At 49.3% G+C, this 24,857-nt stretch overlaps 1 protein-coding gene across 4 annotated transcripts in view; it reads right to left on the reverse strand.

Annotated features, from left to right (window-relative positions):
- SH2D4A (SH2 domain containing 4A) overlaps positions 1–24,857 on the reverse strand; it is a 65,691-nt gene that overhangs the window by 32,823 nt on the left and 8,011 nt on the right. For all 4 annotated transcript variants that reach the window (XM_057697157.1, XM_057697155.1, XM_057697158.1 and 1 more), the window contains exons 3-4: positions 12,441–12,600; positions 10,990–11,161 (exon numbers count right to left, since the gene is read on the reverse strand). In XM_057697157.1, the coding sequence (XP_057553140.1) occupies positions 10,990–11,161; positions 12,441–12,600 (332 nt within the window). The remainder of the gene's footprint in view (positions 1–10,989; positions 11,162–12,440; positions 12,601–24,857) is intronic.

Here is a 24,857-nt window from a genome sequence, read left to right on the forward strand (position 1 = left end):
ATCTGGCTTCTAACCTAATATTCACTCTGTTTAAAAGTAGGGCTATCCAGTCAAACAAATGTCAAGAGCCTTTGGAATAAACCAGAAAACTCCACTGAACAGGACATTTTTACCGCTCATTTTTTAATGCTGAGGAAGAAAATGATTAATTAAGGGGATAAAATCAAGAGTTTACATTTGAAAACGAACCACTAGGTTAAGTATTCGCTCATCCTGTTCTTACAGCTCTTCCATCCGTGGTATTCCTCACCAGACTGGTGGTCAGGAGAGCAACCTCTGTGAGGGCAAAAACCACATCAACTTAACCAATTCACTGATGCCTGGAGCCTCAGCAAAGAGAACAGTGACCGGGCACTTAGTATGGCCTCAAGAAATATTTGGCGAATGAACGAACACACTATATACTCGTGAACAGTTTCTGCATCATTCAAAGATATTCAGTCTAATTTTAATACTAATAAGAGAGACTGAATTCAAAAGCTCCAAAAATCGATAGTCTGTCTCCCCCTTTTCTAATCGGGTTGCTGGAATAACCATGTTCCTATTTCTATGCTCAGCCATTTTAAGTAAAAAGGGAATTTCCCGGTGACTATAACAGTAAGCTTTTGAGCACAGTGGGGCTTAGCTTTTTTTTTTCTTTCTAAAATTGCGAGAGAAGCAGAATAATGAAACTGTGCTTTGATAAAGTAACAAAGAATACTAATATAGAGAAAGCGGAGATAGTTGCCTATGGCCTACTAGGCTAACAAGATGAAAAAGGAACAATCAGCTGTACTGCTGAAAATCCGGTGTGTGGTCCCTGCGGAGAGATTTTACTGAAACATGAATTAGGACAACGGAGACCTCTGGGGGTCTTCTCCCCATTTCTCTAACATCGTTTCTAGCAAAATCTATGCACAGAGGCGACTGGAGAGCCTGATCTGAAAACACAGTGGACTCCAGTATGATGTGTAATTTCACAGCAGCTCCTTAAACAATCCGTTCGTCTCCAGTGTCTGAGTTTATTCTGAGCAGAGTGGAGGAGGGGCTGTCGTGCTGCACGAAGGTCGGTCCACCAGCAGCGCACCTCAGCCATGACTCCTCCAGGCGATGCGCAAATAGCAAAACTGGACAGTAAGAGCCTCAGGAAATACCACCATCCGAACTAACAAGGGTTGTTAGGGCAACGTGTTTCAGATACGAAAGTGTTTCAGAGCCTGCTCTCACATTTTCACTAGGGAGATGCCTGGTATATGTGCCATGAAGAAGAACGGGAAGACAGGAAGAGAAATAAAGTAATTGTTCAATATAAAGTTTAAGGATATATATATATAACATATAAATTTATAAATATATAAATATAAAGTATAAGATATAAAGTATACGGATAGGAATAAAGGATTGTTAAGAAAGTAAGTCAAAGAGTCTTAAAAACATGGTTGATTTGGGAAGTCCTGATGTAACATAAAATAGGACCCTAACGATAAATAATAATAGAAAATAGCCTTTATGTCATATGTAATACTTTACAAAAACCTGTCTCTGTGTTATTTCATCTGATCCTCACATCCCACCCAGTGATCTGTAGCTAGTGTCACCTCCATCTTTCAAACCGGGAGACTGAGCCCCAGAGAGGTCAGCAGGGCCATGTGCCCCGACTCAGGGTTCCGTATTTTTCTCCCCAGCACGCTGTCCCAGCGAGTCGGATAAACAGTCATTACCCACGTCACGTGCATCACACAAAATGAAGTTGTGTTACCAACCCTGTCATGCACAACTCTCAACACCAGGACTGCTTTTCTCTTTTGTAATTCACTTTGTATTAAGCTCGTAATAGGAACATACTACTTTTAAAACTCCAACAGCTTAAAAGGCTTTTAAGGGCTTAGGGTTCTGTGATTCTCTCTTATATAAAGTCGTATTCTACAAACTATCATGACATTCTATGGGAGTTACATGAAAACTGTCTGGGTAACCACATAACTCTCTGATGGTGGCTCTATTCTAGAATTAATAAAATGAGCACAGTTAACTCCTCGCCTGTGTTTACCTGGAATACTCAACACTCTAATCTCTCATGAAAGCAACACTGAGATGCTTCCTGCACGCACATGAGGAAGGAACACACGTTAAGGGAAACAGCTGCTGGTTGGGGATTCTCTCTTTCTTCTCCACATTTAGCTCAACCCTCGAAATTCCACTTGCATTTCAGGAACACATTCCCTTTCTATTTACAGTGGTTTCCTCATTATTAGCGTGACCCCGACTCCCTCTGAGGGACCGGCAACCTGTCTGTCTGCAGACGAGAGCCAGCTGCCCCGCGATGGCTCCACCAGTGCCTGGCGCAGGGCGTCTACCCCGCGGTGGGGACAGGGCACTCCCCCGCCTACTCTCCAAGGTTAAGTCACCTGAGGAGCTGTGCTCTAACACTGCTTTTTATTATTATTATTTAGCTGCATTTGAGTCTTCGTTGCTGTGCGTAGGCTTTCTCTAGTTGCAGCAAGCAAGGGTTACTCTTCGTTGCGGTGCACAGGCTTCTCATTGTGGTGGCTTCTCTTGTTGCAGAGCACAGGCTCTAGGCTTGGGGGCTTCAGTAGTTGCAGCACACAAGCTCAGCTGCTGTGGCTCTTGGGCTTAGCTGCTCCACAGCATGTGGGATCTTCCTAGACCTGGGTCCCCTGCAATGGCAGGCGGATTCTTAACCACTGCGCCACCAGGGAAGTCCCTCTAATACTACTTTTCACTCTTAATAGAAAGCCTATGCCACACAGAACCCCAAACTTTGGTTGTGATGCAGAAGCACCTTGAGATGAACAAGGGTCCAAAAGTAGCAATCAGGCATATTCTTTTCCATTCTTTCCAAGTAGTCTGAATCTCTGAAGGCAAACAATCAAAATCCAGTTTCAGAGAACTGCTGGTTTCCGAGTAGACAGAAAGCCTAATAACTTTGGTTTGGAAGGGATGAGGGAGCTAAGGAAGAAGGAAAACCTAACTGGAAGCCTTTCATTGTGCCCGAAAATCATTTTACAGGTGCTCCTTCATTGTCCTCTACTAAAGGAAACATCACACTACGAGTTAGAATAACATCTAAAAACACAACTGAACCCCACCAGGGTTTCAATGTCAACTTTATGATCAAAATGTGCATTTCAGTGCCGTGTTTTTGTTATCAGTTGTTATAGTAAAATGACAGATGTAAAAGCAGGTACCAAAGCCTTGGGGCAGTAAGGGAGGGGTGTGTGTGTGTGTGAGTGTGTGCACGTGCACACATGGCAGGGGTGGAGAGGCAAGAGGTCTCATCTCCAGCTTCACTTGGTTAAAGAAGACATGACGTACGACGGGGCTTTTTAATCTGCTGGTTTCAAGGTCTTTTTTTTTTTTTTTTGGAATGCTTTGAATTCCAGATGTTTGTGTTCTGATTTTCTTTTAATCTCCTGTTTTGCAACGTGGTCCACTTTAAAGGCCATTTCTGTAAAAACAAGCAATTCTCTGGAAATAAAACCCTAAAAAGTGAGCAGACAGTTTTATCCAAGGTCCCCTTTGGGGCAAGGGCAATCCTTCTACTGATGAGTGAGTCCCCAGCCTACAAATCACCGGACACAGAGACACACAGGGGCTTATCTCTGAACTAGCATCCCCACCCCACCACCCTCAAACCTGTTCTGTTCCCTCCCACATGCGCCTGCAGGAAGGGGTTAAACACTGCTTTTGGAGGGCTGCCCACACCAAGGGTCCCTAAGGATCTCTGCTCAGCAGAGGGGCACTCCCCCAGGAGGGGGCGTCTGCTCACACAGAGCATCTCCTGTCATTTTCCCTGGTTCCTATTAACTCGCCATCAGACTGGTCTCTGCCTGGGAATGGCTTCTGCTTCCCAACTTGCGTGTCTCAGAACATGGCCGGGTGACAGCTAAATTCTGATATTTACCATCAGCTCCCGTTCAGTGACAGGCTCCCAGCAATACTGAGTGTTTGCTGTGATCCACTGAGAACCACAACACTCTCAGTAAATATTAAGCAGAACGTCATTTCTGAGTTTCGCAAGTGCTATCCCTGCTGCCAAAAACAAGGAGAGGGCAGGTATTTTGCAGAGGGCAACAGCTTCCAGAATAAAAACCATGCAGTCAGCTCTAATCTAGGCATCATTTCTGCATCCGTCTCAGATTGCACCAGCCACTCAGCCTCCCTCTGCCTCCACCTCCTCATCTGAAAAATGAAAAGGACCAAGGCTGGGCTCCTGGGAAGAATAGCTCTTATAACTGAAGGACTTCGGGGACAATTGTTGCTGCTTCCATCAGATGACATTAGGCAAGCAACCTCATAAATTGTCTCAGCTTCCTTTGTAAAGAAACAGTGTTGCTAATTTAATTGCTACTTTATACAGGGAACCAATTCCTGCAGGATGTGGCCCCAAGTCACAGAGCTGCTTCTAAGCATGGAAACCTCTATTCCCAGACTAAAGGTCTTCTGTGTCAGCGGAACTGTTTCAAGGTATCTGGTACTTGATTGGGCAGTCTTATTTTTTTTTTAATTGGCGTATAATTTCTTTACAAGTTGTGTTAGTTTCTGCGGCACAATGAAGTGACTCAGCCACAAACATACACACATCCCCTCCCTCTTGGACCTCCCTCCACCCCCACCCCCACAACTGGGCAGTCTCACTTTTGGTTATCCATTTGTTAAAATGAATATTTTAAGTTAACATAAATGTATTAATAAAAAATACTTTGTGGGGGCTTCCTAGGTGGTGCAGTGGTTAAGAATCCACCTGGCAATGCAGAGGACACAGGTTGGATCCCTGCTCCAAGAAGATCCCACATGCCGCAGAGCAACTAAGCCCATATGCCAAAAAACAAAAACAAAACAAAAACAAAAACCATATATATATATATATATATATATATATACATATAGTGTAAAGATTATCCTAAGTGTGTAAAAAGATGCTGAGACTGGACTCCAAGTTTTCCAAACACTGAAGCAAGCATCAACCAACTCTTCTCAAATCCCCCAGAGTTGTTCCTTGTAGATCTAAGGATTAGGCAGAAATTCTCTACTCTTAGAATCAGGACAAATCTTTCACTATTCTAGAAGAGATCCCCTTGGATGAAGCCATCTGCCAATGAAGATATAAAATAAATCATTGTTACACTGGTATAAAATAATCCAAATGCAAACTTTTAGATTGGGCTGTTTACTGTTCTGGTTCCATGGGCACCGATCTCTACAGTTTTTTATGTGTGAGATGATTAACTAGGCTCAGGTGGGCCCAGAGATATGGTTTTGAATCTGGGGGTGGAGGGCTGTGGTGAAAAGCTCAGGATAGGCCAGCCAATGACCAAGGATGGAGGACGTAATGTGCACTTTATTTCCAGAAATAAGGCTGGGTTAACCTCAGGCCTGCACTGCTGGGCGTGGCCCTCACACCCCTGCCGAACTCCCGCTTGGATGTGAGAGTCCAGCCCTGGTGATGTGATTTACCCACTGAAGCTGCACGGAAACCCTCCTTAAGGGCTGTAGAGACTGTAGAGACGTGAGAAGAGACTCGCCTTCAGGCTACACAGGCAGGGGTGTTGTGTAGGATTAGCAGCATTTAGAGCTGGAAGGAAACGCAGGAGGAATCATCTCAGCAGGTAGATTCCACCTCTAGCACTCGCTCCCGGGACTGAGCACGGCAGCCCGGAGCACCTGTGGACGGGAGGCCAGGGCGCATGTGCCCTGGCTCGGGGGGAGGAGCGCTGCTATCCATTAGTGATGTCTGCCCGGGTGCAGGTGCGGGAGGGGTCTCACGCTCTGCGGTCACAGACCTTCTAAAAGCCTCTCATTCTGTAGATAAGAAAAAACGAAATCCCGCAGACAGCATGAGAATGGAAGCCAGTTCTTCTGGCTATGTTTACCATGCTTGCTCCCATTATGTTACCACAGCGCAAAAACCTATTACAAGTCCACAAACCCTCGTTAACAGCTCTGAAATCCAATAAGCTCTGAACATACATAACATACATCGGGGGGAAAACCTGACTTGGGCTAACATGAAGCCGTTTTCAATACCTACAGTAACTGGTTACAGAGGGTAACCAAACCCTGCCGGGGACACTGTACATTACACAGTACAGACACAGCATTTCTTTTCTAAAACCTGAAAAAAGCTGAAATCTGAAACGCATCTGGCCCAGGGGTCTGGATAAGGGAGGGCAGGCCAGTCCTAGGGAGCCCACCACCTACAGGGCGTGGCAAGCAGAGCAGCCCCCAAACAGCCTCATGTCTGGAACCTGTGCCTGTGTTACATCACACAGGAACTTCGCAGGCATTCATCACAAGCTGTGGACCTTAAAATAGGGAGACATTCCTGGATTATCCTGTGGACCCCATCTAATCACAGGAGCCCCTTCTTCACAGGAGTCCGAGAGATGCGGCAGAAGGTAAAGTCTAGAATCTTAGCATCTCTCTAAGTTCTACGCAGGAGAGAGACCCCCATCCACTGCTGCGGGAGGGGCCATGCCGGCAGGGCAAGGCAGGCAGGCAGCCCCAGGAATGTCCCCAGGCTGACAGGGCTTGCAGTGGCTCTTTCATCAACGATCTGATTAGCATGGAAGCAGTCCTTTCCCTTCTCAGCCAACACCTCTATTGATTTATGCCTCGTGAGATGCTAAACAGAAGACCCAGACAAATCATGTCACATTTCTGAGATAACTAGTGGGTATTATTTTAAACCATTATGTTTATAGTAATTTGCTATGGCAGCAACAGAAAACTACACAGGACAAGCCTGATTCCTCCCCCATGATGAGGCCTCTCGACACCCTCCAGAAGCACTTTCCCCGCATCCCAGCCGAGCCCTGCCCAGGTCAGGCTGCTCCCTCCCTGGGCCCACTTGGGATGCTTTCACTCCTTCCCCTCTGACACCCTGCTGGCCCCCAGGCCTCACGCCACCACCCCCCACCTCCGGCCGGCCCCGCCCTCCCCACCCAGAACTTGATTCTGTCCTGCCTCACCAGGTGCAGTGTTTCCCAGTGGTGTCCCTTCTTTCTCCCAAGTCCTGAGACACCAAGACCCAGTCAGGTGCCTCCCTTGTGGTCCCGTAACACCTATCACTACACGTATGAGTCCCTGCCAAGCATCAGCTCAGGGAAGGACCGATTCACCTCAATGGGCTCACCGTGCCGGCTGCTTGCATGTGCAGCCCAGGTGTAGGACACTGTCACGCAGACCAGGCAAGGCTTCGCATGTTTCTGGTTAAAATAACCCCTTGGAGTTGCACTGGGATTTGAGTTTGCCAAGCATTTCCAAATATATTATCTCATGTAATTTTTACAAAACAAACAAACAAAAAAACGAGGAGATAAAACAAGGCAGGTATTTTCAATTCCCAGTTTTTACAGATGAGAAGACAGCGGCTCCAAAAGGTTCTGAGGGTTGTCCACTAGCCCGTGTGAGAAACCCCGCCGCACAGACTCAGTGCTGCCACGCGCAGGGGGACGCCGCCCTGAGAATCCGGCCAAGGCTCTGGGGACTTACAGCTCATTGGGTCCATTTCTCCACTCCCTCCTCTTTCTCTTTCTCCATGTTTTCTTATAGAAAAAAGTCAACTGTTTAATTTGAAAGCCAACAACATCTGGATCTAAAGCATCCTGCTTTATGGGGAGAAAAGCAAAACCTCTCCTCCCAACCACGTGATCGTGAAGATGCAGCTGCGACACCTTCCTCCCCAGGGCAGACGAGATGGCCCAGCTCCACGTCTAATGCAGGCTCTGCACGAGCCCCTGCCCTTGCTTCCTCCGCTCGGAGAGCAGACCTCGTTCCACGTCTCCTCCAGCTGCTGTGAGGACGGAGTGAGACAGAGAATCTAAGTCATTCGGCAACTGTCCAGGGATACACGTACCTAAAGTGTCAAATTCCTCACCCCAGCCACGATCACCCCAGCTACCCACACGAGAGCAAATCTGCCTGCTCACCAAAGAATATCCCAGGCTCCTGGCTATGCTCTTAGGCTGTGCTGCTTTCTCCTCTTGAAGCTGGCCTTGGCATTCTTTTAAGTTGATTTCATCTTATTCAAAATATTAGTAGGGAAAGAGGGAGGATAATGGAGGAATAACTGTGGGATTTGCCCCAAGTCCTACATAGACCCAAAGGGGTCCCTGACTATATGTCTGCCTCCAACCTTTCATAGATGATCAGAGCAGAGCTGAAAAGACACTGGCTGATACCAGTGCAGAAACCAGTCTGCTCTTACACCCCAGTACCACCTCCTGCGAGTAACTGACTCTTACACAAGAGCTCCTGCGGGGCTGAAGGCACATCACCATTTGGGTTGAGCTTTTCTCTCTTCTCCGTAGCCCTTCGGAGATTTCAGATCACACCAGTAAGGAGTGCTTTCAGATTCAGACCTGGAGAACTTTATGAGCATGTGGGGCGCGTTTTCTGGTGATGATCTGTCACGTGGAAATTCATTACAAGTCCAACAAGACCATAATATTTTAGTAAATCTATAACTGATTTTCCTTGAATATTTTTATAATTCTGGAAAACTGCTTGCTCTTTAAGTCCTCCCATGGTTATTCAGGTAAGCAGTGTGATCACTAACTTCAATAAAAACCTCTCGATTTTTCTTTTTAAAATAAATTTTAGGCCTTGTGTAGACAATGAAATTTTAAAGACATGACGATATCCTTCCAGATACTATGGTTAAATTATGGCTGAAACACGGAAATCTTTATGTGCAAGTCTGGATTGCACTTTAGTAGCACGCACTGGGTGACTCCCAGAGCTCTTGTCTTGGTTTCCCACTAGAGATCTTGTTGGAGGAACAGATCTGGAGAAGAAATAAATCTGTTTTAAGTACATCACAGTTATGATGGGAGTAGAAGCTAAAGGAGATATAAAAAAATGAGGATTTTCTGAGATTTGGGGCCAAATCAATCTCTGTGGGCATTAGTTTGTTCATCTGTACAAAAGAAATCATACTTGCATTGTGCTGTAAGATGAAATAAATCCAAGAGAAAAAGCTTTGCAAACGCTAAGTCAAATTGCATGTACTTCATTATTACGTATCAAATCAACTTACAGCTACACCTAGAGGAGCATGAGAAATCCCAGACTCGTATTCTTTACAAGCAGAAGCAATGCCAGCCTTTTGTTCCTGTTTATGCTGAATACACCCCCACACCCAAGCTTGGAAACCTGGGCTGAGCTGGAAGCCTCACTCCTCCTCCTTCGGTCGTGAAGATGCAGCCGGGGCAGTATCCTCCGCGCACTGTGATGCCCTAACGATCAGTTTCTTTCAAAATATGAATCAGCTCAGGTCAGCCCCTTGCTCAGAGATCACTGACAATTTCCAACTGTTCTTGCACAAAGGGTCAGAACACATACGTCGCCCTCAAGACCCTGTCCTGTCTGTCCTTACCCACCTCTTCACTCCGTCATTCCCTCTGCACTCCAGTCACCCCAACCCCAGCCACACAGCCCTGCCCAGCTGTCCCTCTGCTGGAACCTCCAGCCCCAGGCACCCTCTGTGGTCACCTCCAGCTCCAAGTTCCCTGCAAAGCTGTTCTGCATGCCCCGGTGATGCTCACGTCCTGGCATGGCTAAGGCTCAGAAACACACCCCAGTCCTGGAGCGCTGCCGTCATTTGAAATGATATTTTATGTGAAGTCTCTCCCTGCTCCCTCAACTATGAACTTCACGACAGCAGTGAGGCTATTTCCACTACTGCACTGTAATCTCAATCCTAGCACATGATGGTACTTCTTCATTGAATGAACAGATCAACCATTATTGGGATCTTCTCACTGTCTCTGTCTCTCTCTATATATATAAAGGTATATAGGGACTTCCTAGGTGGTGCAGTGGTTGAGAGTCTGCCTGCCAATGCAGGGGACACGGGTTCGATCCCTGCTCCAGGAAGATCCCACATGCCGCAGAGCAACTAAGCCCGTGAGCCACAACTATTGAGCCCATGTGCCATAAGAACTGAAGCCCATGTGCCTAGAGCCCGTGCTCCGAAACTGGAGAAGCTACTGCAATAAGGAGCCTACGCAGCACAATGAAGAGTAGCCCCCGCTCTCCACAACTAGAAGAAAGCCCGTGTGCAGCAATGAAGACCCAACACAACCAATAAATAAATAAATAAATAAATAAATAAATTTATAAAAAAATAAATAAAAAATAAAGGTATATAAAAAGATTACTCCACTAACAGCCTCCAAGAGGTCTACAGTGTCATAGAGCCAGAGACCTAAAGGAAGCCACACAGCTGCAAATGCCCTGTTAGTTCTCAGGGTAATTACATTCTTGGCAAAAGAAATACCTCATCATATACTGTAATTATTCTTCCAAGCCATAATCCAAGCAGCAAACTACATTTGAGCTTTTTTAAACCACCTGAAACCTTAGAGAATCCATTCTAGTTCTGAGTACAGAATTCCGTCCGTTGTGTTGGGGCAACAGCGGTTCCACAATCTCATGCAGAATCTATGAAGCCAAGAGACACTGATGCTTCATCCTCAACGAAAGGGGAGACCCATTAGGACATCATCTAGATCCCGGAGGTGCAGGTGTTACAGGCCCAGAAAACCGCAGCCTGAGCGCCAGCCCCAGCCCCGTGTGTCCTGGTGAGTAAAGTGGCCACAGCCTGTGCACACCCGCGACAGAGGCTGCAGGGCCCAGAAGCTCCACGGTCCACCATCGGACCCTTCAAGAAAGAGTCTGCCAATCCGTTACAGAAGGCACATGGCACGGAAAAACAACCCTGGAAATGTCTTAAAATGCACAATTTCATATCTAGAGTTCTCTCCTCACACCTCCTCCCATGAACAAGGGGGTGCTTTATGTTGTCTGTGAAGAAGCAGGTGAGCCCACCCCCCAAATCTCCCAACAAGAAGTAACAGCAGGGCCTTCAAGCTGGGAGGGATATTTCCCAGAAAAGCCAGTTTAGGACCCTGATGCTCCGTGGCCCCAGTACCTTCATCTCCCCCGTCATGAAATTCCACACGTTTACAGACACGTGAGACTCACGGGAGTTTTCTCCTCTGCTAGGGGTGGAGCCGGCCTGCAGCCTCGCGCCGGTGCCCCCTCTTTGGCCGCCTTCTCGCCCACGCTTCGGGGCTCCCAGTCACGTGGCGCCTGCACTTCGGGGGAGTGTGACTTTGGTTTCAAGCTGCCGGTGAATTCTCCGGACTGAGCTTTCCTGAAGAGAAACAAATGTGGAATTATCAAAAACAGGCTTCAACAAAGACAGCCTCCCCATAGTTGAGGTCTGCATTCAAATTATGTAGAAACCAGCGATGGGTACCATTTACTGAGCGCGGATGGTATGCTGAGCCCTTTGCTGGGTATTTACAGACATTAACTTAGTCCTCGTAACAACGCTGCCAGGAAGGCACTGTTATCCTCGCTTTGCTGTAAGAGGCTCAAAATTCTGGGATGGTATCCCTCATCCAGGCCACACAGCGGCCAGGGCTGCCCGGCTCCTGGTTCGGAAGCAAACCAGCCAGAGCACAGGGCCTTCTTGTCATCAGCAGCAAAGAGCCCCTTTCCTTCTGCGTGCTCACCTATGGCTGTGAGGTCACAGGACCAGGGAACGGAACAGAGGCCTGCGTGTCTGTTCCTGTTTCCCTGCTCGCACGGGGCTGCCAACACTCAGGGGTAGAGGCTTCGCAGAGGCCACCCCGGCACGCAGCCGAGGGGACCCATCCCCTGCCTCGCTACCACCACTCAAGTTACCTTCCTGTCTCTGCAGCTGCTTACGTCACTTCCTCACTCAGCACAGCCTCACTGTCACAGAATAAGGTCCAAACTCCTACCCCTGGCCTTCGAGCACTTTAGAGCACGGCCCTCCTCGCCCACGTGAAGCCCAAAGAGGCAGAAGGACTCACCATGGCCCAGAGCGCCACACACACTCCGTCTAGGGCTGCCGCTGCCGCCTCTGCCTGCGTTCTCCTGCCTGACCCTCTGTAGCTGGAAAACGACTTACCTTTCAGGGTTCACCTCGTGGATCAGGATGACAGGCTCGGGGAGCCCTCTGCCCGGCCTTAGTCATAGCACATGCCACAGCCTGCGTGTCTGCCCGTGTCTCCCCCTGGCCCGCAAACTCCTGGTCCAGCCCTGAGTCCCCAGCGCCCAGCACAGACGCGCACCCCCGGGCCTGCTTCCTTGGCGGCCCCCGGAGCCTGAAGCCCGAGGGGTCCCCGCGCCTCACTCCCTCCTGCAGCTGCGCTGCTCCAGCACGATGCTAGGGAAGCCTGGGGTCACCGGGGAACCGGGTCCACGTCCAAGGGGGAAACGAGACAGCCGATGCGGCAGCCTTGTGAAAACGGAGTCCCCGGAAGTCTGAAGGAACTTTCCAGAAACTGGGAGTCACCGTGTGCCCTCAAGCGCCCCCTGGCCCTCCCACCGGCTCTGGGAGCGAGCGCACTGCTGCCCTGCTGTGTGGAGCTGGCGGTCCCTCACGGCCCTGCGGGTCCTACCTGCCCTCGCGGGCCTCCTGCTCGGCCTTCAGCCGCGCCCGCTCGGCGAGGATCTCGCTGCAGAGCTCGTCGTAGGGCTTATCGAGGTGGTGCTCGCCCATCACCCACACCCAGACTTCCTCGTCGGCTCCCAGCTTCCAGTGAACCGATTTGCCGTTGTCTGCAGGCAAAACAGAGTTTGGATTGAACAAATATCTTTAGCCGTGGGTTTGGATGCTTTCCGTCACCAATGTATTTAAAAATCAGATGAGGCAAAACCTGCTCAGAATAAACAGCATTCCCAGGGCAGGGGCCGTGGGCTGCCGTACGTTTGTTTTGAAACATGATGAATGTGGTTTCTGCACATGTCCATTTTATACGTGAAGACGCGAGGCGGGAAGAAAGTGTACATCGCCTGCATTATCTTTAGGGAACAGAGCCGGCATCAGACACCAGAACCTCTAAAGCCTACGAGTCTCCCTATGATCCGGCTGCCCCGGGCCTTGGTGTGTCCACTATCTTTCTAGGCTTGGGTACACGGCAACTGCTTGAGAGTCAGACCGGCTGGGTACACGGCAACTGCTTGAGAGTCAGACCGGCTTTCGTTTCAGTCCTAGCCCTGCCACTTCGCTGTGTGACTTGGACACATTATTTCACCTCCCTAAGCCTCAATTTCCTTGTCTGCAAAATGGGAATATTAGCATCTACTCCAGAGGACAGCGTGGGGAGGAGGTGGCAGCCGTGCAGGCCGGACCCCGGGTGTCTGACACATGACACAGGCGGGCGCTCAGGAGAGGCCGGTGCCACCATCCCTCTGTGCTGCTGACGGACGTGGCAGCTCGGAGACTCGGGCCAGCCGCTGGGAGGTGACACGCCCGGAGTGTGAGACGCGGGGAAGCCACTGGAATAGCCGTGTTTACGACTGGTCGCAGGGGTCGTGTTACATCCTTTCTAGTTCCTGCTCCTCAGATGTGGCCACGCAGGTCGTGCTCCCTGGAACCTGGGAAGGTAGACCATTCCCAGGGTCGGGGTGGGGTGGGGGTTTGGGGGCAGTCCCCGAGGGGGCCCACCGGGGCCACTATGGTCCACAGCCGGTCAAGATGCCTGGGCCTGAGGCCGCACGCTAGCCAGAGGTGTTGAGTGTGTGACACGGGGCAGCTGCTGGCACGCAGGCCGGGCGGTAGCCGGGTCACGGGCAGGAGAGGACAGTTTCCAATGAAAGCGTCTCTGTCCAACGTGCCGTGGACCCCTTCCTGCTGTTGCCTCAGGACACGTTAAAAAAGCAGCTGCTCGGGGCCAGGCTTGCTCTTTCTTGGGGCGCCTTCCACCCTCCGCAGGGCCACGGAGATGTTCCGGGGACAATGTTCTGAATAGGATACTTGGGGGAAAGGGGTCAGTCTTCACCACGACAGGAGCCAAACATCCCGTGCTCACAGGCGGACACAGGTGCGAGGGAAGGTCAGTCCCAGGTGAGCCCTGGGGGGAGGCCCAGCCAGCTCTGGTTCGTCTGAGGAAATGCCTGCTGGTTCATTAACCGTGGAAAGCCGGCAGACCTCACAAACCCCGCTTCACTACCCTCTAGGGCAGCTAAGAATACTCTCCGTCCACCTCTCAGCCTTCACCTAAGTAACCATCCACCAACAGTTTTGGCTGCAGGAGGAAGGCGGCCGGAGAGGAGAGAGGCCGAGAGCCGGCGGGGGGGGGGCAGGAGGAGAGGTCCCAGCAGCCCTGCTCAGAAGTGCTCCCCCCAAACCGTGTCCCCCAAACCGTGTCCAAGAGCACAGCGAGGGGACGGGCGGGTGGGGATGTGACTCTCGGTGAGGAGGGCCTCCTCTCGGGGCACAGAAATCCCAGGAGCCCTGTGAACACAGGGGCTTAGAAAGTAAAGGCAGGGGCAGCAAAGGAGAGGACGGTCCTGGCGCCTCTGAATGGGGGGGGAGAGGTGGGGGGAGGTAAAGAGACAGTGGCTTTGGGGCAAGAAGAAAGGGGATTAGATCAATGTGTCAGATTTAGCGGTCCGACACGAGTCTCTGCTCCAAAGATTCGTCTTCACTGGGGCAAAGATACTGGGGTCCTCGAGGGGTTCCACGCGGCTCCCTGAACCCAGGGAAGGGGAGTCATTCTAGTAAAGTGAGTGTCGTTCCGGTGCCTTCGGCTTTGTACCGAGACAGGGAGGGCCAGCAGGGCCTCTGTGCAGCTCCCTCCACAAAACCCTACTGAACTCCTAATGCAGGCACGATGCAGAGCCGGGTGCCGCAGGGACGTGGGGTGACCTTCCTGCAGGTCACCTAGAGCCTGGGAGGGAAAGCCGGGTGACAGGTCACTTACATAAAGAACTTCATGGCGTGTCTATACGTGCCAGGTAGACACATGTGAACACGAACAAGACAGACCAGTTCTTGCTCTCGGGGACCCACGTTCCAGCTGGAGGAGGCAGGCGCTGAACAACTAGTTAATTATAAAAGCAGCAGGGCTTGGGGAGGGTGCTGAAGTGCTGTGGGATGTGTGGAGGGCCAGGGGGACCTACACGGTAGCCACGAGAGATGTAGGTCCAGGGAGGATTCGGAGGATGGAGGACACTTCTGAAGGACAGAGAAGAAATAAGTTCTTTGTGTTCAGTCTGGGAGGATGGATGTGGAATGTGGACAGAGAACAGGGGTGGGTTTGGAGCTGGACACAAGGAACAGCAGGACCAAAGATCAGAGAAGGGAATCAATGAGGGGCCTGGGGAACGAGGGTCTCTGCCAGAGCCGACAGGCTTCAGAAGCCACCTGGCCGGGGCTGAGGATCACGCAGGGGGAACAGGCAGCTGCCTGGCACAGGTCCCAGACACCAGGCTGAAGGGTTTAAATTTAAGCCCTGTGTTGCATAAAGCCAGAAAGTTGTACGAAAATTGCAGTGTTTCTACCAACTCTTTATGTGACCATGTATATATCACCTTACGTCTCTGAGCCTGAGTTCCCTCTTTGGTAAAACAGAGGTAATGAGTCTGAACTCACAGGTCAGTCATGTGACATGTGCTCACAAAGCATTAGCTCCATGTTCTTGGTCTGAGTGACCGACCAAGAGCCCACGACTGTAAGACACAACAGCATGAAACTCCTAGAAGAGGACACAGGCAAAACCTTCTCCGACACAAATCATACCAATGTTTTCTTAGGTCAGTCCCCCAAAGCAAAAGAAATAAAACCAAAAACAAACAAATGGGACCTAATCAAACTCATAAGCTCTTGCATAGCAAAGGAAACCATCAACAAAATGAAAAGACAACTTATGGAATGGGAGAAAATATGTGCAAATGATGTGACCAACAAGGGGTTAATACCCAAACTATACAGAGAGCTCATAGAACTCAGTATCAAAAAAACAAACAACCCAATCAAAAAATGAGCAGAAAACATAAATAGATATTTTTCGAACGAAGACATATAGATGACCAACAGGCATATGAAAAGGTGCTCAACATCGCTAATTATTAGAGAAATGCAAATCAAAACTACAGTGAGGTATCACCTCACACCAGTCAGAATGGCCATCATCAGGAAGTCTACAAATACTATGCTGGAGAGGGCGTGGAGAAGGTAACCCCCCTACACTGTTGGTGGGAATGTAAATTGGGGCAGCCACTATGGAGAACAGTATGGGGGTTCCTTAAAGAACTAAAAGTAGAGCTACCATATGATCCAACAATCCCACTCCTGGGCATATATCTGGAAAAAACTCTAATTCAAAAAGATAAATGCACCCCAATGTTCATAGCAGCACCATTTACAATAGCCAAGACCTGGAAACAACCCAAGTGCCCAACAACAGATGACTGGCTGAAGAAGATGGGATACACACACACACACACACACACACACACACACACACAGGAATACTACTCAGCCATAAAAAAGAATGAAATATTGCCATTTACAGCAACAGGAATGGACCTAGAGAATATTATACTAAGTGAAGTAAGTCAGACAAAGACAAATACTATATAATATCACATGTGGAATCTAAAAATAATACAATGAATCCATATATAAAACAGAAACAGACTCATAGATATAGAAAACACACTTACAGTTACCAAAGGGGAGAGGGAGGTGGGGAGGGATAAATTAGGATGGGATGAAAATGGGATTAACATTTAGGAAGATATAAAAAAAAATAAAAAAAATAAAATGGGATTAACAGATACAAACTACAGATACATAAAATAGATAGACCAGGACCTACTGTAGAGTACAGGTAATTATATTCAATATCCTGTAATAACCTGTAATCAAATATAATTGACAAAAAAAACCCCAAAACCCAATCCGATGTTGTACATCTGAAACTAACACAATACTGTGAATCAACTATACTTCAATCATAAAAAGAGCCCAGGACGGTCTCTGTGCAGGCGGTGTGAGGACCAGGAAGGGGACCAGGAGGCCCTGCAACACATGCACAGGCAGGGAGTTCCTGCACCAGGTGGCGTGAGGCGGGTGTTCAGTGATGCTGGGGGAGACAAGGGGTGGAGAGAAGAGGGGTGAGGCCAGCGGGCCTGAGTGAGGGGAGGACAGTGTTAGACGGGACCGTGAGGTCCAGGCAGCTGAGGCAAGGGAGCACTCAAAGATGAGGCCAACATTTTGAAGATGTGGAGTGATAAACAGTGACATCAAGATGATAAGTCAGTGTGTTTGAGGGGTAAGGTAATGAATTTTTTTGGAATAAATTATTTTCAGTTTTACTAGAAATCCACACGGCAAGGTGGAGCAGGTACCTGAAACATGGAACCAAAGTTCACAGTGAGGTCGGGAAGGACAGTGTGAATGCGGGGATCACTTTCACAGGTACCATCGTGGACGCCTCCAGCCTGGAGAAAGAAACCCAGGAGAGACCCTCAGAAAAGCACATGCTTCCTCAGGACACAGATGAAAAAGGAAGGGAAGGAGAGTCCTGATTCAAAAGGAAAAAGAGGAAGAGGGAATTCTGGTTCCTAAATAACTGGAAGGACCGTGGGGAGGATGCCCTGCCCTGTCTCCAGGAGAGGAGAGGCTCCAACCTCAGAGACGGTCATTTCAGGGAGGCGGGGGCAGGCAGCGCAGGGGCAGAAAGGACTGGGGACAAGTGACTAGTGAAGGAGAAAAGAGGGTTCAGCGGGGCTCAGCAGGCATCGCTGAGCTCCTGCCACAACCCACGGCACCTGCAGGAAGGACGGAGCAGCCCAGGGGCTCAGGGGGACGTGGACGCGTCCACTGGGTTGTCAGGATGGGAGAGGGACGCCAGGGACCAGGCCAGGGATGGGGATGCAGGGACATGAGAGAGCAGGGAAAGAGGGTGCTGATGAAGGGAGAGAAAAGCTCGGTCGGCTACGAGTTGAAACCTGGCTGCAGGGACCACATTCAGTCCCCGACGTACCTCTTTAAGGTAAAGGTACAAGCAAAAGGGATGCTGAGGGCAGGCCCTGTGCCTCGTCCTGACTGAACGCTCTGCAGGTGTCCTCAGTCTTCTGTCGCCTTCACCTTGAAGTGACTTGCACTCAGCTCAGAGGACAGTGCGCGAGGGACCTGTCACAGCGCTTCCACTGAATTATAAGTTTGTTTCTCAGTCTTTGACTCATGTTTCTATGCTGCCGTGCTCTCATGTTTGTTCTTAGGGACTGACAAGACAGTGCTGTAAAACGTCACACGAAAACAGTGACAGGTCACACGTGTCCTCACAAGGCCACGGCCAGGCCCATTCCACTCTGATGGGGGAGGGTGACACTGCTCACGTGGCGTGGGGTCTGCTCTCCTGTGTGTGAGGCCTGCAGGGCAGCAGGAGGCAGTGCCCAAAGGTGTCAGCGTGATCGTCTCCTCCGCTGAGGTCAACACGACTCCCGGGGCTACAACTGCGCCTCAGAGAGTCAGCACCTGGTCTCCACCCCGACGGATCCACTCGGCAGGACAAGCACAGTAACAGGTGCGCGTGAGAGCAAGAGGGATGCAGAGAGAGAGAGAATCGCATGCTGCATCCCCACTGCGAGAAGACCACGGGCTTGCAGAACAGAAGCCAGAAGAGCAGCAGTGCCAAGGCCCCAACACATCCTGTATGAAATGCACCACGGCAGACAGCAGCAGGGCGCCCACCACCCACAGGCTGTCGTGTCCACATGCTCCGTGAACTCAAAACGTCCCGGGAATCTCCCACCACTCTTGGCCGCTCCTCGAGGTCACCCACCTCCGACCCAGAGACCAAAGGGTAAATGCCTGGCCAGCAGGGCCTCCAGGACTCAGGTGCTACGACCCTGTCCCTGCTGACCGATGCCTATGCCAGGTCTGCCTTGAAATATGTAGAGCATCACCGAGGCTGTTACTAACTGTACTTGACCACGAGGAAATTGAGGCTTAGGGAGGGCAAGTAACTTGCCCAAGATCACAGAGCTGGTGAGACAGGAAACAGAATTCAAACGCGGCTGTGAGACGGTAAAACCTGTGTTTAGAGTCGCCTCAGATGCACTGTCCAAACTGAAATACTTTTGAGAGCAGAAAAGGAAACCCACCGACAGGAATGGCAGGAAATGAATGTACGCAGGGCTCTGCTGAGCAAGCTGGGTGTGGGGTCACCGTCACAGGCCCTCTCGGCCCTGCAGAGCAGGACCGCTCCAGCCCCACCCGCGTTGAATGAAGACCAAGCCCCAGACCTACAGGCGCTTCCTGAAGCTAACCTGGGTGATAATCCTGCAGTGATTAACACAAGTCCATCTTCTAAAACTTTACAGACGTTTATGCTCATTACAGAGACAAAAGGACAGAAAGGAAGCTGAGAACCTGCAGGGCCCCATGGTCCGGGGAAGCAGGTGGCGGCCCAGACAGGTGAGAAGGGGAGTCAGGAGGGAGGCCCGCTGAGTCCACGGCTTGCGCAGGTGACGGGAAGGGCAGCCGGTGAGCATCTGTACACAGTGCTCAACACGTAAGATGCCAAGGCCACTACGCCATCCAGCCCAGCCTGAGGGGCACAGACGGGGCCGGGGCCGGTGGCTCAGAGCAGACTTGGAGTAGACCTGGACCTGGGTATAAACCCTGACTCCACCGGTGACCCACACAAGGTACTTTCTCAAGTTTGTTTCCTTATTTGTAAGAATACAGGGGGCAACGTTCACCTTCCTGGATTCTTGTGAGGATTCAATGAAACAACATAAATACAAGGCACACGCTAACAGACCAGCAGGTTGGCGGGGAAAGCATCCATGGGAAGGAACAGACTGGGGGGTGGTGAGGTCAGGAGTAACCAGGGGACTCCTGGGTTTCTGGCTTTGGTGAGTCAGGGGAGAGCAGGGCCACAGATCATGGTGGAGACTGAGAGGCAGGACCAGGCTTGGGGGTGGGGAGAACTGGGGTGAACTTGGTTTTGCATCAAGCTTGCAGGGCCTAAGGGTCTTATGAGCAGAGATGCTCACTGGGTAACTGACACGGACACCAAAGCCCAAGTGAAAGGTCTGGCTTCAAAATACAGGGGTAAGAGTCACTGGCATGAAGAGTAGAAGAGATGCCCATGGAGCGGATACAGAGACCCTAAACCTAACCTAGTCAGAGTCTGTGAAAGAGCCTCAGGGAGTCTGTGAACACTGGGAAACTATACGAAAAGTCCTCTGTGTGCACTTTCCCGGTCCAAGCTTTTAGTAAGTTTTTCATGGTCTATGGGCCCCTCAATCCCATCTCAAGGTTACCAACTGCTGGTATAGAGTGAGGCTCCCTGGGGAACACGGGTATTCAGGGTCAGGCAGGGATGCAAAAGAAACAGCCATGGAGACAGCAAGGGACCACAACACCAAGAGAGACTCCGAGAGGCAACTCACAGGGTGGAAGGCTGCTGAGGAATCAACTGAGGTAAGAACTGAATCCAGCAACAGAGGTCACCGCTGGGTCAGGAGGACTGGAGTGGAAGAGGTAGACACGGCAGGTGGCACGAACCAAGGCTTTATCATCATTTCACGACAAGGGGAAGGTTTTGCACAAAGGAACTTGCCTGAGAATCCACAGATGAAATTTCCAAGCCCAAGTCTGTTTCAAGGGCACGGAGCCTCTCAGGCAACACACACAGTGACCAGAGCCCAGCCTCCGGCATGAGGTTTCCGCCAGCTAGAGAGGTCCACTGCTGGGCACCCTCCCTCTTCTGTGTGTGTTACCAGAAAAAATATTACAGAATAAATGTTCCACTGCAGGACACCAATGCAAGCACAGGTTCGGACGTGCACAGGACACCTGCAGATGACAGGAACTGTTACAAAGCTCCAGGGAAGCGGAATGGGTGACACATGTGCTAACTGCATCAGCTCCGGGACAGTCAGACTCAGGGTCACTTACTAGCTGCTGCCCTGGGCAAGTTAGTTAAGGTCCCTCAGCCTCACTTTCCTCATCTGCAAAACATGGACAGTAACTCAGCTCCAGGCTTGGCTGTGATTATTTAATGAGATAAGATATTTAAGCGCAGAGTTCAGGGTCTGACATGCCATCAGCTCACTCAGCACTGGCTGGTGCCACGTTTACAGCCTAGAGCAGTGCTGTCCAAGGGAGGTTCCACCTGTAATTATACATTTTCCACCCCATTAAAAATCAGAAGAGGCGGCTGCCCAAGATGATGGAGTAGAAAGACCCTGAGCTCACCTCCTCTCACGAGCACACAGAAATCACAACTGTCTGCAGAACCACCATCGATGAAAAAGACCAGAACCTACCAGAAAAGATCTTCTACAACTAAAGACACAAAGAAGGCACCACGACGAGATGGGTGCCCCAGGGGGGCGGACCCACAAACTGGAGAATACTTCCATTGCAGAGGTTCTCCCACAGGAGTGAAAGTTCTTAACTCCATGTCAGGCTCCCCAGCCCAGGGGCCCTACGCTAGGAAGATGAGCTCCCAGAGCATTTGGGTTTAAAAGTCCAGCAGGGCTTAATTTCGGGATCACCACAGGAGTGGGGGAAACAGAGACTTCACGCGTAAAGGGCACACACAAAATCTTACACGCACCACGACCTGGGGCAAAAAGCAGTAATTTGATAGGACTCTGGGCCAGACCTACCTGTTGGTCTTGGAGAGTCTCCCAGGGAGACAGGGGTGGCTACGGATCACCCTGGGGCCATAAATACTGGTGGCAGACATATCTGGGAACATGCCATCGTGAGAACACTGCTATTGGCGGCTGCCATCTTGGCTCATTAGTGCCAAGACCTGGTCCCCCCCCCAACAGCCTGCAGGCAGCACTGCTGGCATGGCTCAGGCCAAACCACCACCCGGATGGGGACACAGCCCCACCCATGAGCAGGCTGCCTAAAGGCTTCCTGAGCCCACAGCAGACTCTAGACACACCTCTAGACTTGGCCACGCCCACCAGAGGGCCAAGACCTAACTCCACCCACCAGTGGGCAGGCACGGGCCCTTCCCTCCATGAAGACTACACTAGTTTCAGGACCAGCCCCACCAACCAGGGGGCAGACACCAGAAGCAAGAAAACTATAATCCTACAGCCTGCAGATCCAGCCCACCTTCAGCATGCCAGACGCTACCCTGGGACCAGCAGTGCCATGGCTCCGCCCACTAGCAGGCCAACACAAGCTTCAGGAGACGCTGAACCCCATCCTCAACAGTGTGAGGAACCAGCCTCCCCACCACCAATGATTTGAAACGAGTTCTGGGATCCCCAGGCCCAGCAGCCAGACTCCAGGACCTGGCTCTGTCTGCCAGTAATCCAGCACTATCCCCAGGACTGAAGTTCACCTGTCAGTGGGTGGGCAACACCCCTGGAGTCTTTGGTACCCTGATTCCACCCACCAGTGGGCCAGCACTGTGCCAGGACCCCCTCGGATTCCTCAGCCAGTCACCTCGTGATCAGATCCAGCTAAACAGCAGCCAGCAGCATCTGCACAAGGCAGGGCCTGAGGACCGACCAGGCGAGGGGCCAACCCAGCTTACCAGATGGTCCACATACTCAGCCCCCCACAACAGAAGGGCCCACATAGTCCTCTTAGGGTGCACCCCTAGAGCATATAGCTCAGGTGACAAGAGGGAAGTGCACTGCTGGGACACACGGGACATCTCCTACAGACAGCCACTTCTCCAAGGTTGAGAAACATAACAAACCTACCACATACATAAAAATACGGATAACAACTTAGACAAAATGAGGCAGCAGAGGAACATGTTCCACATGAAGGAACAAGATAAAACCCCAGAAGAAGAACTAGTGAAGAGGAGATAGGTAATCTACCCAAGAAAGAAGTCAGGGTAGTGCCTGTAAAGATGGTCAAAGAGCTCAGGAGGAGAGTGGATGCACAGAGGAAGAAGTCAGAATCTTTTAACAAAGAGTTAGAAAGTATAAAGGACAACCAAATAGAGAAGAATATAATAACTGAAATGAGAAATACACTAGAAGGAATTGATAGTAGACTAAATGATGCAGAAGACCGGATCAGCAAGCTGGAAGACAGTAGTGGAAATCACTGCTGCTGAACAGAAAAAAAAAAAAAAGAAGAAGAATAAAAAGAAGTGAGGACAGTTTAAGAGACCTCTGGGACAAAATCAAATGCACTAATACTCTCACTATAGGGGAAGAGAGAGAGAAAGAGCCTGAGAAAATATTTGAAGATATAATAACTAAAACCTTCCCTAAGCTGAGAACAGAAATAGTCGTCCAAGTCCAGGAAGCACAGAAAGTTCCACGCAGGATGAACCCAAAGAGGAACATACGAAGACACACTGTAATTAAAAGGACAAAAATTAAAGATAAAGAGAGAATATTAAAAGCAGCAAGGGGAAAGCAACAAATAACATACAAGGGAAGCCCCATAAGGCTATCAGCTGATTTTCTGCAGGCCAGAAGGGAGTGGCAGGATATATTTCAAGTGATGAAAGGGAAAAACCTGCAACCAAGAATACTCTACCCAGAAATGTTCTCGTTCAGATTCAATGGAGACATCAAAGCTTTACAGACAAGCAGAAGCTAAGAGAATTCAGCACCATGGAAGCAGCTTTACAACAAATGTTAAAGGACATCTTCTACGTGAAAAAGGCCACAACTAGAAACAAGAAAATCACAAAAATGAAAAAGCTCACCAGTAAAGGTAAAACATACAGTAAAGCTCACCAGTAAAGGCAAACTATATAGTAAAGGTAGGAAGTCATCCACACGCAAAGCTAGCAGGAACGTTAAAAGACAAAAGTAGTAAAATCATCTATATCCACAATAAGCAGTTAAGGGATACACAAAACAATTACATGTAAAAGATATCAAAAACAGTAATTGTGAGGGAGGAAAGTACACAAGCAGGATTTTTAAAATGCATTTGAAATTAAAAGATCAGCAACTTAAAACAGTCACATCTATCTATCTATCTATCTATCTATCTATCTATCTATCTATCTATCTATAGGCTGCTATACAAAAGCCTCCTGGTAGTGACAAAGCAGAAATCTATAATAGATATACACACAAAAAAGAAAAAAGAATCCAAACATAATACAAAGATAGCCATCAAAATGTAAGAAAAGAAAGAAGGGGGAAAAAAAGACCTAAAGAAAAAAAAAATCCAAAACATTAACAAAATGGCAATAAGAGCACACATATTGATAATTACCTGAACTGTAAATGGACTAAATGCTCCAACCAAAAGAAACAGACTGGCTGAATGTATACAGAGACAAGACCTATATATATGCTGCCTACAAGAGACCCACTTCAGACCTAGAGACACACACAGACTGAAAGTGAGGGGATGGAAAAAGGTATTTCATGCAAATGGAAATTAAAAAAAAAAAAAAAGGCCAGAGTAGCAATACTTATGTAGATAAAATAGACTTTAAAATAAAGACTGTTACAAGAGACAAAGGATACTACATAATGATCAAGGGATCAATCCAAGAAGAAAATATAACAATTGTAACAACTGTTATATTTGCATATGCACCCAACATAGAAGCATCTCAAAATATAAGGCAAATATTAACAGACAAAGGAGAAGCTGACAATAATGCAATAATAGTACAGGACTTTAACACACTGCTTACCTCAATGGACAGATCATCCAGACCGAAAATCAATAAGAAAACACAGGCCTTAAATAACACATTAGACCAAATGGGTTTAATAAACATATAGAAAGCATTCCATCCAAAAGTAGCAGAATACACATTCTTTTCAAGTGCACACGGAACAGTCTGCAGGATAAATCTCGTGCTAAGCCATGAAACAAGTCTGGGTAAATTTAAGAAAACTGAAATCACATCAAGCATCTTTCCTGACCGCAATGCTATGAGACTAGTTCTCAACTTTTCCCAACAAAAGTTCATTACTGCCTTAAATTTAACACTTGGAACAATATGTTTTGCACCAAACTGGTTCATCTTTGACTACAGAACAGGAGAAGGTTTGAGAGTCCTTTTCTACTTCCCCTAAAGACAGGTCTCCCCTGTGTCTCATCTTGC

Source organism: Hippopotamus amphibius, chromosome 10, assembly GCF_030028045.1.
Source record: "Hippopotamus amphibius kiboko isolate mHipAmp2 chromosome 10, mHipAmp2.hap2, whole genome shotgun sequence".
Classification (NCBI taxonomy): domain Eukaryota; kingdom Metazoa; phylum Chordata; class Mammalia; order Artiodactyla; family Hippopotamidae; genus Hippopotamus; species Hippopotamus amphibius.